An 18,795-nucleotide genomic window follows, 5' to 3' on the forward strand; every position below is an offset into this window, starting at 1 on the left:
TGCTGCCCTTTGTGTCCGAGATGCTCTGCACCCGTTGCCACATGAGTCAGCGTGGGAGCAGGGAGAGGCAGCTGGTCTCACCGTTGATGACCTCCTGCCGGTCGATCTCCCGCTGGCTCAGTCTGGCCACCACGTCCTTGCCCACAGTGTGCTGCCAGTTCTGGGCATCCGGCTCTGGCTCCAGGTCAGAGAGCTGGCCCAGATCGTCTTCTAGCAGGTTGGGGAGGAGGGTGTCTGTGCTGAACCCCAAGCTGGGGGACTCGATACTCCTGGGGGAAGAGAGGGGGTGGCTCAGTGTCACACGGAGGAAGAGGTCAAACGTGGGGTGTGTCCCCCACTCTCCTGCCCAACCTGCTTGTCCTTGGCCCTGGGAAACCAGGGGGTCAGGAAGAGGAGCTGTACTACCAACAGGCCAGCAGAAGGCACAGCTGGGTCAGGGACACCTAACAGAGACGCTGCTGCACCCATCACTCACCTGCGGCCCATTTTGGGGGTGAAGGGAGGGGTTGGATTCTCAAGAGACCTGTGGAGAGAATGTGAACTCTCAGCCACCCCTGCTGCCTGGCGCCCGATACCAGAGGGCGGAGCCCTCCCCGAGCCCCGCCCACCTGGTGGAGAGGCTGGAGGCAGAAGAGGAGGCTGACTGGTGCAGGCGCGCGGCCTCCGCGGCGGCGTCCATGTCCACGTCGCTGCGAGAGCGGGGGACGTTCTCCGCCTTCCGGGACCGCTTCATCTCCTCCCGGCCCTTCAGGCTCTCAGAGCGGCCCAGGCGAATCTCTGAACGTGAACTGGGTGGAAACAGCAAGAGACCTTGGGGTCTCACATCTGACCAGCTCTGACCTGCAACTCCATCTCAGGGCCTGCCTCGGCACTGGAGGCTTCCGCTCCAAACACCAGACCCAACGCGCCCAACTCCCGGTGCAGACGCTGCTCAGTGACAAACCGCTTTTACTACAGACTCCTTCCTTTCCCCAGCTCGGCTTGATGGACAGAACCTCTCATCTTACTCTTGTAAAATTTTTTAATTTTTTGGCTGTGCTGGGTCTTCATTGCTATGCGGGCTTTTTCTCTAGTTGCGGTGTGCGTGGGCTTCTTACTGTCGTGGCTTCTCTTGTTGCAGAGCACGGGCTCTAGGGCATGGAAGCTTCAGGAGCTTCAGACTTGGGCTCAGCACCTGTGGTTTCCAGGCTCAAAAGTGGTGGCCTGTGGGCTTAGCTGCTCCGCGGCATGTAGATACTTTGCCATTGAGCCACCAGGGAAGCTTTCATCTTCCTCCTGACTGATCAGAAAGGGATCCCAAAAGGAAGCTAAAATCTGGGACTTAACAGAATCAGATCTGTGGGGTGTCTGGATGCCAAAGACCCTGAGTCCCCATCAGGCTGCTGTGGACACCAAAGTCTATCACCAGGAACCATGAGGTCTACCCTCCCTGCCCCCGCCATCTCCTGGCCGGCCCACCTGGCCCTCTGCCGGTGCCCACCATGGACTCTGCTCGAGGCAGAGCTCTCCTTTTACAAGACCTTCTAAGAGGGAAGTACAAGCACCCTCTGCACATACTCTTTAGCATTCTCCATACTGCCTGTCAGAAAAGTCTATCCGAATTCCCACCCCTCCAGTTGTGACGTGGATTGCAAATTTCTTCTGTTCTCATCCTGAGAGCATCCTTTCTAGGCTTCCAGCCCCCACAGAGCAGAGCACCTTGGAAGGGTCCTTCAGGGGCATGCTTTTAGAAACCTGCTCCCTGGCCTGCCATTCTTGGCCACTGAGTGTCTGTGGGGCTTGAGATGCTGACGACTGGGTGCTGCTCTTTTTCAAGTCCTGCAGTGCATCAGTCCTGTGACAGCTGGCATCTCTGACCCCTAGCTGCCCCAGGATGGTGCCTCCCCCCAGCCCTGCTGGGCTGGTTCTTTGCTGACATGATTGCTAATCTATTTCCTGCTCTGCATCTAGGACCACAGAAGGCCTGGGGAGTCTGGAGAGCTCTTAATAGCACAGCAGACTGCTGCAGAGAAGGAGCCAAATGGCTTGGTCTCCATTCATCAGGTCTCTCTGAACTGCCAAAGGATCCAAATGCCGCTCCCCTCTGGGTCTCAACGGTTAGTTTGCAGGGTTACAACCCATACTGTCAGCTGATCCCCTACTGAACGCACTCCTTGAAGCCTGTTAGAACAATTCCAACACAGACTACCTCAAAACACTTGCACTGGTGCCCCACAATGGGTCACTGTAGCATCTCATCAAACCTTGTGCAGTGAGGTTCCTGGGCCTTCTTTCAAGTACCCAGGAGTGAGAAATGACCCTATGAAGAAGGGAAGCATACAACCCTTCTCTCACCAAAAGTTCCTAGGTTACTGCTGCCTAGAACTGGGGTCTTCTTATACCTGTTTCGTTTCTACAAAAACCTCTGACACACCATGCGGCCGATGTCATTTCTTCCAAGACTGTCAGTGCGTTTATAATCATCAAATCCAAACACTTCTGCTAAGAGTGGATTTAGGATCCTCACCAATGTCTCAGGGCAAATTTACCTAACAACTTTAAGAATAAGTTTACAAATGGTCTCAAATATTTCCTCAAAGTGCTGACAATATATCTTATAATTGTATATTTGATACATCTATAAGATCACACCTACCTCAGCAATCATATTTTTGTATACTTAATTTACTCAATAATATTAGAACTCAACCAGTGTCATTTTTTAGTTGCTAAGTTTTGTCCAATTCTTTGCAACCCCATGGACTGTAGCCCGCCAGGCCCCTCTGTCCAGGGGACTTCCCCAGGCAAGAATACTGGAGGGGGTTGCTGCTTCTTTCTCCAGGGGATCTCAGCCTCTGACTCTGGCACAAATCTAACCTTCATCTTGCCTAAATCTTTGTTAACTCTCACTATGGAAAAACCTTTTAACATATATTAAAGCTTATAAAGGCTTAGTATAAACAGAACGGAGTAGCCCCGCACACAAGCAGGAATTCTGATAACTAGTTATTTCAGGGGTAAAATGAATGGTTTGGTTGTGCAGGCTGATTCACGCCTCTGGGCCTGCGTATAGTGCAGCTCAGCAGTGTAAACAAGAACTAATTTTGTACACACAGACCACATTTATTATACCTCAAGTATGACTTAAGGAAGGTGCAAGGATGTTTCTGACTACAGGCAGTTTTTACTTTAAGTGCTGGCTGTAGAATGTTAGACCTAACTTGATGGTTGTCACGTTACAGTCAAGAGCAAGTCCAAGAGTATGTGTCAACGCCAGAGAAGGCTTCTTAGAAGCCGGCCAAAGATGGAGATCGTGAGCAACACCACAGCCTCTGCTCCCCTTGTTCTTTTGGAAGAACAGTTCATTTTGAATCAATGGCCTTTGGATCTCTTTGGTGAGGTGGACATCTGATGCCCATTATGCTGCCTTTAGACCACCCAACAGAACTTCATCTTTAGCTCTCTTCTTCATGGGCGCCAAAGACTGTCTTAACCCAGCTTCCTTATTTTCCAAGATTTCCCTTCGCCAGCCCCCTCCACCCCTCCACCCCCAATCTGGACTCTTCCCTAGCTGTGTCATTTAGGGTTTCCTGACTAGTTGCTTTATAACACAGTCTAGCTCATTCTTAGTGTGGAGGCTGCTGAGTAGCCAGGGAGTGAATCCAAAGGAATTTTAAAGGCACATGATTCCTGCTGGAAGGTCAGGGGCCCTGCTCTCTCGCCTGCTGGCCTGACCACCAGCACACAGTATGTCTTCTTCTGAAGACAGCCAGGCAGGAAGGTTGGGGGAGAGGGAGAGAGCACTGCAGCGGGAGCCTTACGGTATAGTGGGGGTAGAGTAGCTGGCACTGAGTCCTGCTCCGACTCTGCCAGCGCTCCCCTCCCTGGGCAGCCAGCAGGTCCCATCCAGCCACTGCTACCTGTTGCTCTCCAGCAGGTCCTCGGGAAAGCTTCCTGTTGAGAGGCGCTGTGTCCCGGGTTCTGGGGCGTCATACTGCTGGTTGTTTTCAAAGTGTTGAATGATGTTCCTCACGTTGCCGGGTTTGACTGGAAGCAGAAAGATAATGAAAAATACTCTGCTTTCGGTTCAGGGACAACTCCTCAGGGCCCTTGCTCCCCTCGAGCCCAGAAGACAGTGATGAGTAAGCATGGATGAGAAGAGCATGGGGCTGAGGGTCAGGAGACATGGTTCGAGCTCTGGCTCTTCCACTGCGGGGTATGGCACGCGCAGTCCCCCCAACCTTTCTGGGGCTACTCTTTCTTCAGGTGCAAAATGAGAGGCTTTGGAAATATATTTGCTCTGCATATTTCTTTTGGTTCTCAAATTCTTTATTACAATGACTCTCACGCTTAACAATCGTTGCTAGGTTTCTAGGTTTTTCCCAAGAGCCATATACAGGCTTAAAAAATAACCAGGAAGACCAAAAACAGATCTACCTGTAATTTGGCCAGGTTGCCAAATTATACCAAGCACTTTTCAAATTTGTACTGCTTTTAGAGTTCACTATTGTGTTTTTCCTCGACTTGCCTTCCTATTCTTTCTGCCTCCACCCCTTCCTCTTCATCTCCATCATTAAAGAAGCAGACACTTCATTACCAGTGGTGGGTGGGGAGTGGGTCTTAGAACGACAGATGTCACTCTCTGGCATTCAAAGCTAAGACAAAAGAGAGCTGTCTCTGTTCCAAGTAGAGAGGGCAGGTAAGAGTAAAAAGGCGTAGGTGACACCACATGGAGACCCTGGTGAAGAAAGCTCAGGCTAGGGGCTCAGTGGCTCCCATCTTCAAAGAGGATTTGCTAAGCTCCAGGTCCAGGCTGTCAGAACAAGAGATGAGCTAAAGATGCCACTCTGCCTGGACCAACAGGAAGGATAAATGGGATGCAGAAGGCAAGACAAATATCCCTGGGCACCAGGCCCTGATCCTATCTGTACTAACCAGAGACTCAGCCATTGACATACACAAATCTATACATCTCCCTGTGGATCTAAACGTGAGATTCCTAAGAAAATTTCCAAGCCAGAAGAAACAGAAAAATGTTTAACCAGGCTCTTCAAAGCTCACCATTCCACATCCTTTAGACAGGTAATGCTTTTCTAAAACTGCAAAACAGGTGGCTGTGTATATGGGGTAGGAGTCGAGGCTGTTACCATCAATCTCATTTTGGAGATCAGAGTCAGAGCTGCCTGTCCGAGACTGAATGTGCATCTGGGCCCTGACTGCAGGAGCCAGGGGCAGCTGTGTAGCCACAGCCCGGAGCATCCCTGGCTGGGGGATGATGCGGGAGCCTGGGAATGTCCTAGAACACAGCAACTCCAGGCAGAGCCCATTGTTCCCCCTCCCCTGGGCCACTTGGAAAAGGTCCAGTTCTTGGGATATAGTTACACCGTAGCTTACACCGCAGACAAGGAACAGGTGTGGCCCTGAGATTTGGTATAACTGAATAACCCAGAGTAACAGGGGAAGAAACACATAGAAAGGAATGCATTTTTGAAAAGAGCAAAGTTTTTACCAGCAGCCTTTGCTCTCCTTCCTCCATTCTCTGAATAACAATGAAACAAAGTAAAAGTGAATTATATGTCACTAACAATCAGATACATTAACTAATAAACCAGGTTAATAGCTGATGATCATAAATGGCAAGGTTCTCAGTAAATGAGGTTTTCTAGCTTTGGTGGGTGTTTGGTTTTAGATGCGCATCTAGATTTGTCTGATGTCCTGGGAACTTGAGAAACATCAAATCAAATCATGAGATGACAATAGAAAGATCTGACTCAAAGAGATGGTGAATTCCCAGCATCCTTATCCTGCTCCCAGGATCAGCAACTCCACCCTGGGTGTTCCTGACCCCTCTCAGGCTGACTCAAAGCAAGCAGCTGGGGCAGGTCTTAGACATGCTGCTTACCTCATGCCCACCTCAAGGAGAGTGGATGGGAGGACGTATGTGCTAAGAAGTAAAAGTCTGGGTTTCAAGGCCATTCTTTCATTTTTTCCGTTGTTTTACAGACTCCCCCCCACCCCATCCCGATGATTTTTTACTTTTATTGTTTAAAATAGCATAACAAGGCTACGGATTTAACTTTAAAAATAACTTTGAAGATCATTATTTTAAATTGTCATTTTATATAAGGCGAATTCTAGCAATTGATTAAACTTCTGATTGCATCTCACTGCTCTCTCTCCCTTTGATTTACTATAGAACCTAGAAAATATTAATCACTTAATTAATTCTAAGCATGTGGACTTCACGGATGGGAAAGGAGCCTGTCCAGCTCCAGGTTCTAAGTTTCTTTGGGTTAATGCCAATTATATATGTATTTATTTTTAAAAATACACAGATTTTAGAAGATATTAGGTCCTCTAATATACATACATTAAGGTCATTCTTTTTAAATGTTGCAGTGGCACTGGCAAAGTTTTAAGAGTCAGAAGAGAAGGTGCTGCACAGAAGGGCTTAAGCAAAGGAGATGACAGAAATTAAAATACCTCAAGGCAAAACTGCTGGAGACCCATCATTAGCTAAAAAACAAACAAAAAAACCCCACATAACATTTAAAAAATGAGGATTTTATTCCAGCAATTGAAAACAAAAACCTGAGGAGCTTGTTCAGGACATTTCAGTGTGTGAGAGTTTCCCTCATTTACAGAGTCCTGGACTTTTAGAGCCGCATCCAGAGAGGTGACAGAATGAGAGAAAGGCCTCAGGTTGTGGAACATCTCAGAGGACCTAAGAGCTGGCCTCTGCCAGCACCGCCAGGAGGAGCTGTGCCTGGGGGGCAGCGGCCCGGCCCCTCCCACCCTGCATCAGGCAGTAGACTCCTGCGCCCAGCATGAGGGCAGGAGCCCCTGGCAGGGGCTTGTCCTGGGGAGCTTTAGCAGCATGGAGCCACACATTAGAGCAATGGAGTGAGGCAGGGAGGAAGGATGGGCAGGACGGGAGAAGACCAAGGAGAGGGGAAGGAGGGCAGACGGGACTTGGAAAATGCAAACTCGGTGCTAATTGAGAAAAGAAAAACCCAGATAAAATGGTCCTTTTACCTTCCACAGGGGACAAGGGAATATAAAACGCTAAAAGAAAACAAACAAAAACAGAAGCAAACCATGAAAAATCAAATCAATGTTTCAAGAGGCAAAATAAAAATTACATCAAGCTGGGAAAATGAAAGGTGGTGGCAAAAATCTGGATTGACCCAGGAGAGTCCCCTCCTCCCCGCCTCCCTCAGGCAGCGATTTCAGGAAAGGCAGGAGGCCTGCACCACGGTCCTTCCCAGATTTCCAAGACTAACATGGGGATCTTAAGATAATAACTGGGAGCACCAGCAGCAACGTCCAGGCAAATGACACACAGCTGGGAAGAGATTGCTGACAGGATCCATGGAGGTTTGGGTTTCTGATGGCATGAGGGGAGCCCATGGGCCCCAAACCTGCCCTCTCTCCACTCACTTCAGGGTAACAGTCATTGAAACCCTCCATCAAGGGCTTATAATTGCTCCCAACACACAGGCCCTCGGGAGGACAGACAAGTCCATGGGTGAAGATGAAGGAGGCCCTGACTGTCAACAGGGAGTCTTTTCAAGCGGGGATACTCCTCTGCATGGCTATTCGGTATCTCTGAGCTCCCAGAGCCAGGCACTGGCATGGCCTCCGTGGCCCTGGAGCAGTTCCCTGTACCTCAGGAGCCCATGTGGGGTGTGGCAAGGATGTGGGAGCACTGACAGGAAGCTGACCTCGGAGTTCGGGCCTCCGGCTCCCAGAAGCACAGGAAGGCCCCCTGCTAATGTACTGGCCTCGAAGGGCCAGACGCCCCTGCCCAAGGCTTTGCTCCCCGAATACTCACTGCTCTGGGAAGAGGTTTTGGGCTTCCCGATGTACTTGAGAATGGGGTTTCGCTTCTTGTCCTCCAAGGCATCCTTGTCTTTCTTGGAATTGCTGCTCTGCTGAGAAAAGAAACACTAGGGTTTGTAGAAAGCCTCGGGAGCCAGACTGGGCCACTAATCACTTGGCCACTTACTTCCCTTAAGATTGGCCCTAAACAAGCAGCTGGTGGAAGACTCATGCTTGTACCCTAACTAGCACATACGCTTCTGGCCAGGGACTGGAGGGAGGGAGAGAGATCTAGGCAGCAGGATGAGCCAGGCAACAGGAGAGGGCTCTCCCGGCTGTCTCAGTGCAGGGATCTCGCCAAGACGTGCTCCTGTCTGGGGAAGCTCTGTCACCTTCTTGGTTTTCGGGAAGAAGGGTAGCCACTTGTCTTTGTCAGGAGCGGACTGGGCCTTTTCAGCCATGTTGGGAGGTCGTGTTTCTCGAAGACGGATGCCCGCATGGCTCATGTAGGTATTGAGGGCGAAGCCCATGGGGCCACTGTAAGAGAGGAACAGGAGGTGAATCGGAAGCAGGTGGAAAGGCTGGGACTCTGCAGGCAGGGTGTGTGCGAGGGTGGGGTGGTGGTGGTGTTTTGACTTGCATGACTCCCAGAAGAAGTCAGAATTTTCCTGTGCAGAATTCTTCCTGACCAAGGGAGAATGGGCAGTGGAAGGACGCATCAGTTCATCAAAACAAAAGCAAATGAGCCACAGGCTCGCCTGGAGGATGGTGGAAGGCCATAGCTAAGGTCCTCAGGCATATACTCGGGGCTGGGATGGCAGAGGGATGGGAAGAGAAGCAACCTGGCCCCGGCAAGTGCAGGAACACTGCCTTTGCCACCACCCATCCCCCGTACAAGGAGTAAAGGATAGAAAGGATCTGTCAAGTTGCTTCCAGCTGCCAGAAATGAAACTGCCCAGAGTTCTGTGTTTAAAAATGTATTTGTCTCTCAATGCAGTAGGCAGATTGTCCACTTTGTGGAGTCAATGAAGCAAATGCTTCAGCTCTGGCTTTCCTGCTCTCTGAAGCAGAGTTCTATCCCCATCGTCTCTCCCTTATGAAATGTGTGTATGCTCAAGGAATGCATACTCATTCTAACACTGGCTGCTGAGAAACAAAGGCTGCAAGGGAAAAAAAGTGCCAGCGGAGCACCCCGCTCCTCTCTGAGGCACTGCTAACACAGGCTGACCCTATCACCACTCCCTCTTTCGGTGGGTTATGAGAAACAAGCGGGGAGGCAGAGCCAGGGCTGAGGGGGTGGAAAAGAGGCGGCAGGGATGGGGGTGCTGGCAGCTTGGCGTCCTCACACTGAGGAGCAGTCCCACATTCCTGGCCGTCAGGCCTGGACCTTGTGACCCCGTGTTATGTTACACAGACACGTGGGAACTGAGCTCTGACGCTAGGGAGTGCCCTGTGCTTGGCAGAGACACACCGCCCAGTAGCTCAGCCCCATTCCTTCCACCTTGAAACCATACAGACTCACTCACCTCCTGTCTTCCTCGTATTTGGACCTGGAACAAAAGAGAGAACAAATGCCTCAGACTGCAAAGGCAGAGGTCGGCCTGCGCAAGCCTGGGAGGAGGGCAAGTCCCTTCCGAGAGGAAGGGCGGGTGTCTAGGGGGGAGCAGGATGCTCAAAGGTCAGACTCAGACCCCTGTTTTCAGCTCTGCAGCCAGCCTGGGGCTCAGAAGCTGGGGGTTCTCACTCCTCTGCGGGACTCAGTTAGCAGAAGGACGATGATGATGGTGTCCTGCTGGCTAAAAGGGAGGGGGACTATGGCAAACACAGCCTCTTGCCTGGTGTCTGTTTCAGCCTCTGCAGCTACTATGGAGGAAGAGGCTCCTCTTTGTGTCCACCTAGGACTAAATTAGAAGGGCTGGGCCGGCAGTGAGGCAAGAGGAAGGAAGGTGAGGGAGCAGAGAGAATACCTTGAAACTTGATTCACAGGACCCATTTAAAAGAGATAAATGACAACAGCAACTACTGTCTGCATGCTCACTTTGGGCCAGGCACTATTCTAAGATATTTACATGTATAATATTTACACTCAAAATAACCCATGAGTCAGTATTATATATCCATTTAATGAGGCAAAGGCTTCATTCTTTTAACTAGAAGCCACTGTCAGTAGGGTACCTGTGCTGTCAGTAACAGTTTCATACAATTCTGTGGCGCCGACGATCTCAGAACAGGCTGGGCTATGTTTTGCCTCCATCTCTGTGTCATTGGGGTGACAACCATCATCTGGCTGTTGTGAGGGAAACTAAGGCCCAGAAACATTCAGGCTGAGGGTCAGAGGGTTGTTTTCAGACTATGCCTGCCCTGTGGGACCTCATCTAGTCTCATCTCCAACCCGGACCTCTTGTCAAATGCCAGGTTCATACACTCAGCTGCCTATTCAAATCTCCAGTCTGATGACTAAAAAGACCTGAGATTTCTGATACTTGCAAAACTGAGCCCCCAACTTGCTACCACCATACTGTCCCCCATACAGTTGTCCCTAACTCGACTGATGACACCTTTGTCCTTTCAGTCGTTTAGGTTAGAACTGTGGAGTCTTCCCTGGTTTTTCTTTCTCTCACATCCTATACATCATTTTTTTAGGAAATTTCTCCTGTTGGTTCTACAGTCAAAACATACTTGGAGCTGACCTCTTTCTACAGCCTCCATCACCAAGACTCTGGCCTGAGCCCTACTGTGTGAGCTATGCTGACTTCCCTGTTTGGAACCCCTCCATGCTCTCCCACCACCCTCCACCCACAATCGAGTCTCACAACTCCAGTGGCTCATTGTTCACTGACAGAGAAAAACCAAAGGAGTTACAACAGTTCCCAGGCTCTGCGAGGCTGTACCTCCAGTTACCTCTGACGTTAGCACTGAGTTTCTCAGTGTGCTCTGGTCACACTTACCTCCTGCTGTTCCTCAAATATGCCCTGGCTGTTCCCTCTGTCTGGGATGCTCATCCCCCAAGACATTTCCAGGGATGATGTTCCCATTTTCTTCAGTCGCCTAAGTGTAACTTCCTGGATAAGGCTTTATTTGAAATCGTAACCCACTGGCTTAGGTGTTCCTGACCTCCCTCAGCCTGCACAAGGTACAGTTTACTTAAAGAACAGTGCTTAGCACCAGTGGGGACTCCATGAATATTTGCTGAACTGAAATATCAGCAGAGATCATCTAACCCTACTTTCGTCATTTTAGATGACACCTGGTGGCTCAGATGGTAAGTAATCTGTCTGCAATGCAGGAGACCGAGGTTTGATCCCTGGGTTGGGAAGATCCCCTGGAGAAGGGCATGGCTACCCACTCTAGTATTCTGGCCTGGAGAACACCCATGGACAGAGGATCCTGGCAGGCTACAGTCCATGGAGTCTCAAAGAGTAGGACTCAACTGAATGACTAAAACTTTCACTTTCAAGGTGGATGAAGTGGCTTGATCAAGGCCATACAACTACTCAGAGTTCCCTGATGGTCCAGTTGTTAAGATTTAGCACTTCCATGGCAGGGGCCACAGGTTAGATCTCTGATCCAGGAATGAAGACCCTGCCTGGCCATGGTGTGACCCAACAAAGAAGCCACACGGCTGCTGAGTGGAGAAGCAGTAGGGGGTGACAGTCTGCCTATGACCGAGCGTCCCCATAACGTCATTCCAGGGGCCTGGGGCATGTTCAGAAAGCAGGACTGGAGAGACAACCACAGCAGGCCTTCCACAAGGGCCTAAGGCCAGTTAGCTCTAGTGTACTTAGTTAAGAATGGCTCAGTTTCCCATGAGCCATCTGCCTACTGAAGGAACTGCATCCCCTGGAGAATCACAGCGTAGCTCTCACACTCAGCGCCAGATATGACCTTCGAGCAGGAAGGGAGAACCGTCAGGGAGATGCTCCACAGGGAGCAGAAAGCTCCCTGCGTTCCTGGAGCCTGTGGTTTGTCACAACCACTGGATGACTGTCAGGAGCCCCAGCCTGGGACATGAAGCAGGAGGGTGGCACTCTCCCCATCTTCCAGGGGAAGACAGGTCAGGCAAGAAGTGGAAGAGGGCGAGAGGCTGGGGAACAGACCCGTGAACCACATCAATCTGTGCAGCATGTTTGGGGGTGGGAGTGTACTGGAGACTCACAGGATGTCTCCTAGGGCAGCCAGCTGCTTCTCGGCCACCTGGCGCTCACGGAGAGGGTCCCCATCCAGCTCCAGCAGGTCGTTTTCGCCGTATAGGCTGCCCAGCCCCAGGGTGCGCTTTGTTCTGAGCCAGACACACACAGAGAGAAACAAATGTATACCAACGTCCAACACCGGACAGGGGTGAGGTGCGCGTGTGTGTGCAAGCGCACACACACACACACCAGGGGAAAGAAACGGGGCGAGAAGCCGGGGAGGGAGCAGAGGGTGGGTGCCGGACACCTGTAGTCGTGGATCTGCTCCTGGATCTCTGGCATGGCTGCCTCCTGAGCCTCACAGAGCGCTGTGCGCACATCCTCACTGCTTCGCAGGCGCAGGTCTGTGATGGGGCAGAGGGAAGACAGCAAGGGAGGGGTGTTGGAGAGGAGGAGGTTACATCATCTCAGGACCTCCGAGTCTCTTAGCTCCCTGTGGTCCCAGAGGGCAAGCTGGTGTTGTCCTCCTGTTAACTAAGGCAAGTGAGGCCTGGACCTACCAGGTCTCTCCTCAACTCGACTGGAATCTGGATGTCCAAGCCTCAAGGACAAAAGCATTTTCGCGGTGTTCTACACTCATTAAGTGGGGGAAACATTAAAGCTCCTCTCTGGATGTGTCCAGACGCTATGCTCTGACATCTAGTGCAAACCTCATCTAGTCTGCCCCCATGGCCCCAGGTCCAGATCGCAAAGCTGAAAAAGGCAAGGGTGCCCCAACTCCCCACCAGAAACTGGACAGTGCCTTTCCTGTCCCTACATTCGCCCTCTGCCTGTGCCCACAAGCTTCCTGTCATCCGGGCCTGGAAAGTGCCTCTTTTCGAGGGCAGCTGCAAACTCCTACCCTCTGCAGAGCTCCTGGGATTCGCCTCTTAAGACAGACATCCTCTCCACACTGCCTCCCTCAGCTCTTCGACTCAGACATGAGTGAGGAGGGAGCAGAGCAACTGCCCCGTGCACTGGCTCCTCACTATGTTACTTAAGGAACTCAAACAAAGCAAAGCACGAGAACAAAACTCTCCAGAGAGTCTGACTCTGCAGGTGGGGTGGAGTGAGGCCCTGGTTTCTGTGTTTTTAAGAAAGAATTCCCGAAGGGATCCTGATGAGTGACCAGGTCTAGCAAGCCAATTTCCTCTTGGAACAGCTGAGCCAACTGAGGCCCAGACAGGTCACGTGGAAGGCTGGGATAAAAGACCTTGGTCTCCTGATCAAGTCGTGACTCCTGATGACAAGCTCCCAGGCAGGGTGTGTCCTCTATTTGTGCTTGTCTGTGGACTGCTGCGAGGAGGAATTGTCCTATTTCCCCCGACCTGAGAACAGCTGCCCAAGGCAGGGACTATGTGTGTCCTCCCCTTTCCCCATCCTCCATCCTCAAGGCCCAGCACAAGACGGACCCAAACTGACCAAGGAACCAACTTACCAATTTCTGCCTGTAACATTTCTGGGACCTTCACTCTCAGAGGCTGAAAGACAGAAGGTGGGGGCAGAAGTGGTGAGGTCCACACACCCCGGAGCAGAGGCGGGAGGTACCAAGCAGGGCTGGAGGGGCTCCAGAACACCACCCGCGCTCCCCTCTTCTGCACTACCACGGCCTCCACTCCCCTCCCGCCAACTGAATTCTAGGCTAGCGATTTGAGAAGTGGACTCTGAGGTGGCAAGGCAAGCTAGGGCCACACTCTGAGGGTGGCACCTGTACTCTTCCCACTCTTATTTCAGGGACATCAGGGTGCGTGGAATGGAAAGGTCCGAAAAAGTGACCTGGGACCAGTTTAGCCGCGAGGGAGAAATATTTATGAGGCAATTTGACAGCCTCCGTTTCTTTCACTCCCAAAGGAGAGCTGGCCTCTGTTACCAAGTCTTCCAGGAGTGTGCTGCCTGGCTCTGTTCTACAAGTGCCTGACAACTCGATCCTCAGGCAGTTCCCTAACAACCAACAGGGAACAACTGGCAGCTCTAACCTCCTTACTCAAGACCCACTGAAGGGAACAAAAATAAAAATCTTGAGGAAAAACAGTTTATTTCCCAATCTCATTAGTCCTAGTAGCTTACTGCCAGATGAACAAAGTCATTTTGGAATTACTTCAGTTGATCAGATTAGAAAGTCCAAGATGAGAACTACCTTCTGCAGGCCAGGGCACTGCCACCAGGCAACCCCGGCACATCCTTCGGAGCTGCGTCCAGAGGCAGGGTACTCACCCGCCCCAGACACTCTGGGGTCCACTCCCTCTGAACCCTGCCTGTGAGCAGTAAGAGCAAGTCAGGCTGAGCTTCAGAAATCTGGGCTCGCCTCTTGGCTCACTGATTTCTATCATCTGGTGTCTTCATCCCTGGGATGAGCAAGGCAAGGAGAGTTGAAGGAAACCAAGGCACTGATCCAGAGATCAGTTAGGACATGGTGCAAATTCTTTTCTTCTCTAAACATTTCAGAGAGGCAATGTGCATTCTATCTTGCCACATGTGGAACAAAAGAGGTACAAGAGGAGATCAAACTTTAGAGACTAGAGCTAGGAGCAGAACCCAGGAACCCTCTCTTTTAAGAACCTGTCTCAATTCGGCCTGAATGTTTTGCTCAGTTTTCCCTCTGCCTCTGAGTGGTTGAAATAATATAGTAAAACTGTAATCCAATCTATGACTGCCTTACCGCATTTTTCTCTAGGAAAATATTCCAGATGTCTTTTCCCAAGCTTCGGGAATCCTTGGAGTTTGTTTGCTGATAAACTTCTGCACACAAGTAAAAAAGCTAGGAGAGAGAAAATGGGTTAGAGTGCTGAATCTTTTTGCCCTCCAGGAGACACATGGTGACCTCTGGTGGCATTTTTGACTGTTACATCTGCTACTGGCATCTAGTGGGTGGAGTACAGTGATGCAGCTAAGATCCTGCAAGGCACCCACCAGCATCCCAAAAGGTCAGTGGTGATGAGGTTGAGAAGCCCTGGCTCAGAGTGTTTCAGAAACCTGTGGCTGATCATTCCCAGCCCTTGATGTGCACACGCCTCTACCAACACGCTCACTCCCCAGCTCTGAGTCCTCTCCACACGGACACTGTCTCACGCTGGCTCATCTGTTGTTTTAAGGGCCTGCGTTTCTCTTTGTGCTGCGCCTCACCTTCACTCAGGAATGCTCCTGAGATGCCAGCGCTCGGGACATACACACGGGTGTTCACGGAACACCTGCTGAGCTGACTCTGGCTTCTAAAGAGATGGCCCCAGAAAGGAAAGACGGCAGTGCGTGCCAAGGGCAAGAAGCTTATTCTGGAGAACACGATAGCAGTCCCTCTCCTTCCTCTCCCTTCCTTTATGAGGAGCTGAGCAGAATGACAGAAACTGGTAAGGCTGCTGGCACAAAGCACTGTCGCCGGGAACCCTGATCTCCACCCTTCACGATCGATCCTCTTTGTCATCACCTTCAGACTGAAGACATTTTATCACCTTTCCTGTCTGCCAAGCTTTCTTGTGGCAACACTGTATATTTACAAGGGCTGCTCCTTTAACCCCCCATGATTCATCTGCATCCACCTTCACTCTAAAAACCCAGAAAGACCATCTCTTCCAAGCAGACTCAGAATGGCAGCTTTCTTAGTCGAGCCCTTCCTCCTCCTCCTCCCTGTGCTATCGATACAGCCGGCAGCAAGACTCCGTTTCACCTAGGCTGCACCTTGGTCTCTGGCTTTTGTGATGTCTCTGTCATGCCTGATCGTGTCCACGGACCTGACTGACCATATCTAGAGCACAGGGACAGAGGCCAAGCACAAGCAGGCATTCAATTGAGACAGACACTTGCAACTTACCAGGGGACTGGGGTCCGCCTGAGAGAAGATGTACCGTAGAAAAACCCCCAGGTGAGCTGGCCGTGACTTAAGTTTCTCAAAGTCCTGGAATATGATGTCGCTCTGGAAGGCAGAAGGACGGGCAGGGCTGGGGGGCACAGAGGGAGGGCACCGCCTGCCCCAGCTCAGCTCCTGTGGTCCCCGCCTGATAAGCGTGGCTCCTTCCCCCAAGCTCCCTCCCAGTTGGTGCCAGTCCAGAGCGGCGGGTATGACAGAGAATGATGAAAGGAGAAAAATCAGGAAACTGTTACCTCGTTGTTGAAATAACCTGGGTCATAATCTTCCTCTGGGCCAATAATTAAAGGCTTTGGGCTCTGATCTACACCCTGGGGGAGAGAGTCAAGTTGCAGACATGAGAAGGCAGAGGACAGGACTGGCCTCCGCGGTGGAGTCTGCTCAGGGACAGCATAGCGCTGACAAGGAAAGCCACACAGGGCTGCTCCACATTGGCATCTCACCAACCCTCCCAAATCTCAGAGGACAGAATCAATGATTTTCACTTGTAGGAAGGCAACTGCTCCTGGGTGGGGCAGGGCAGGCTCCGAGCAGCCTGGTCACATGACGTATGAAGATGGGAAGTGAGAGAAAGTGCTCACTTCCTGTTTGTGAAAGATCTGAGGAGGGAGTGTCAGCCCGCAAAGTAAGAACCTAGAGCTCCCGCTGGACCGGTGGGCTGGGGGCTTTGTTGTTCTGCTCAACAGCCTCCCCCCCGACCCCAAACACAGCCTCCAAACCCAGTGCCTTCCTCCGCTCCTCTACAGTTACCGGGTGCCCTCCATCTCTGCTGGGGGAAAGCCCTGTGGTCCCTGTCTGCCTCCCTGAGTGAAAGGGGATGCAGCTGATCCTTTTCCAACACCATCACCATCATTTCCCCGGCAGGTTCAACAATCTGTGGTAAACGCCCAGATCCTGTCTAAAATGCAAGCTTCTCAGCATGGCTTTTCTAGCCTCCCCTCTTACAACACCAATTAGGTCTATGAGAGATTTCATGCTGTGCGCACTTCTCAGATGCTTCACTTCAGGCTTTCTCCTAAAGGCGACTTCAGCTCTCAAAGCTCTCCTCCCAACTATACTTTTCACTCAGTTTACTCTCCCTCATATTCAGTGATTCCCCAACGAGGGCTGTGTTCTGGAACCCGCCGAGAATAAGCACTTCTCATGCCTCCCTTTTCTCAGGTCTAAGACTCTTGAGAGTCCCTTGGACTGCAAGGAGATCCAACCAGTTCATTCTAAAGGAGATCGATCCTGGGTGTTCACTGGAAGGACTGATGCTAAAGCTGAAACTCCAGTACTTTGGCCACCTCATGCGACAAGTTGACTCACTGGAAAAGAGTCTGATGCTGGGAAGGATTGGGGGCGGGAGGAGAAGGGGGCGACAGAGAATGAGATGGCTGGATGGCATCACCAACTCGATGGAGGTGAGTTTGAGTGAACTCCGGTAGCTGGTGATGGACAGGGAGGTCTGGTGTGCTGTGATTCATGGGGTCGCAGAGAGTCGGACACGACTGAGCGACTGAACTGAACTGAACTGACTGAAGATACCTTCCTATTCCACCTTCTTGAGAGACTCCTGACAATTTCTCTCCAATTCTCCTCACTCATTTTTGTTCTCCTGGGTATTTACAGACTCTGCGCTCATAATGACTGAGTACAGAACACGAGAGACTCAGGATACATCTAGAGATCAGAGTCTAGCACCCAGTTATAATGGCATGTTTGAAGTTGCAGAGTCAGGCCTCATGCACTGGACCTGTATTCCTCAGACACACCCTGAGTATCCTCTCCCCTGACACTCACTCCCCTGAGGTCCAGCGTTTCCAGGGGGTGTTGGACAACCGCTTCTGGCTCTACTTGGCTCTCTAGGGAAATCTGAAAGCACTAGTTTTTTGCGTGTTTGGGAGAAGGATTTATTTTTTTAAAGTCTTTACAAACCTTACAGTTTTTCTGATTGCATAAGCAGAATATGTTTATCATGTGTATGTGTGTGCTAAGTCACTTCAGTTGTGTCCGACTCTTTGCGACCCTATGGACCATAGCCCGCCAGGCTCCTCTGTCCATGGGATTCTCCAGGCAAGAATACTGGAGTGGGTTGCCATGCCCTCCTTCAGGGGATCTTCCTGAACCAGGGATGGAACCTGTGTCTCCGATGTCTCCTGCATTGGCAGGTGGGTTCTTTACCACTAGTGCCACCTGGGGTTTCTATGGCAGTGGTACTCAGGTCGTGTGAAAACTGCTGGGGATTCGATCTAAGAGCTTGTCAGCCTGTTCCAAGGAAATCAGCGGCTGAGTAGCTCATCCTGAACCCACTGTAGAGGGTAGCTGTGGGTGTGCTCTGTCGCTCATTCACGTCTGACTCTGTGACCCCATGGATTATAACCTGCCAGGCTCCTCTGTCCATGGGATTCTCCAGGCAAGAGTACTGGAGTGAGTTTGCCTAAGAAAATCAAATATTGCAGAATTATATGACAGTTTGAATTCCCTATGATTCTACCCCCTAGCTGCTGACAGTTTCATGGATGGTATAGGTTTGCACCTGTGTTCTTACTAACATAAATTGTTATTAAGAAACTGGAATTATACTATATGTGCTCTTATCACTCAAAAATAACAATTTAAATAGTTTTCCGAGTTGAAACAAGTTCAGAGGATGAGGAAATGCTCCTATTAGCCACCTAAAGTAAAACTTAAGAACAGGAAATGCGCCTGACCTCCTTGCCTTGGCCCTGTAGTACTATTAAGGGGGGGTGGGTGGTGGGTGCAGAAGTGGGAGAGGTCTTCAGAGAGCGTCCAGGACAGGAGGCAGTTCTGCACTGGGGCTTAGGAAAACCAAATTCTAGTCTGATGCTGCCTTTAGCAAGCTGAGTCTCTGGGTGGTCCCTTAGCCTTTCTCTGTCTCCGTTTCTCACTGAATAAAGATTCTCGTGCCTGTCTCCTTTTCTGGTGGTGACAATTAAATTACAATTTTTTTTTTCCTAAAGGAAA

At 50.9% G+C, this 18,795-nt stretch overlaps 1 protein-coding gene across 9 annotated transcripts in view; it reads right to left on the reverse strand.

Annotated features, from left to right (window-relative positions):
* ARHGEF11 (Rho guanine nucleotide exchange factor 11) overlaps window positions 1-18,795 on the reverse strand; it is a 110,960-nt gene that overhangs the window by 11,439 nt on the left and 80,726 nt on the right. For 5 of the 9 annotated variants that reach the window (XM_088835891.1, XM_088835892.1, XM_055403986.2 and 2 more), the window contains 14 exons: window positions 16,065-16,139; window positions 15,775-15,876; window positions 14,629-14,727; window positions 13,408-13,450; window positions 12,238-12,334; window positions 11,957-12,079; window positions 9,327-9,350; window positions 8,193-8,337; window positions 7,814-7,913; window positions 7,015-7,044; window positions 3,900-4,026; window positions 609-788; window positions 476-523; window positions 82-269 (listed from right to left, as the gene is read on the reverse strand). In XM_088835891.1, coding sequence (XP_088692017.1) covers window positions 82-269; window positions 476-523; window positions 609-788; window positions 3,900-4,026; window positions 7,015-7,044; window positions 7,814-7,913; window positions 8,193-8,337; window positions 9,327-9,350; window positions 11,957-12,079; window positions 12,238-12,334; window positions 13,408-13,450; window positions 14,629-14,727; window positions 15,775-15,876; window positions 16,065-16,139 — 1,381 coding nt within the window. The remainder of the gene's footprint in view (window positions 1-81; window positions 270-475; window positions 524-608; window positions 789-3,899; window positions 4,027-7,014; window positions 7,045-7,813; window positions 7,914-8,192; window positions 8,338-9,326; window positions 9,351-11,956; window positions 12,080-12,237; window positions 12,335-13,407; window positions 13,451-14,628; window positions 14,728-15,774; window positions 15,877-16,064; window positions 16,140-18,795) is intronic. The other 4 variants (XM_088835888.1, XM_088835895.1, XM_088835889.1 and 1 more) reach the window with 3 other exon arrangements.

The sequence above is a fragment of the Moschus berezovskii genome, chromosome 4 (assembly GCF_049115385.1).
Source record: "Moschus berezovskii isolate FMDL1 chromosome 4, NW_MosBer_1.0, whole genome shotgun sequence".
Taxonomy (NCBI): Eukaryota; Metazoa; Chordata; class Mammalia; order Artiodactyla; family Moschidae; genus Moschus; species Moschus berezovskii.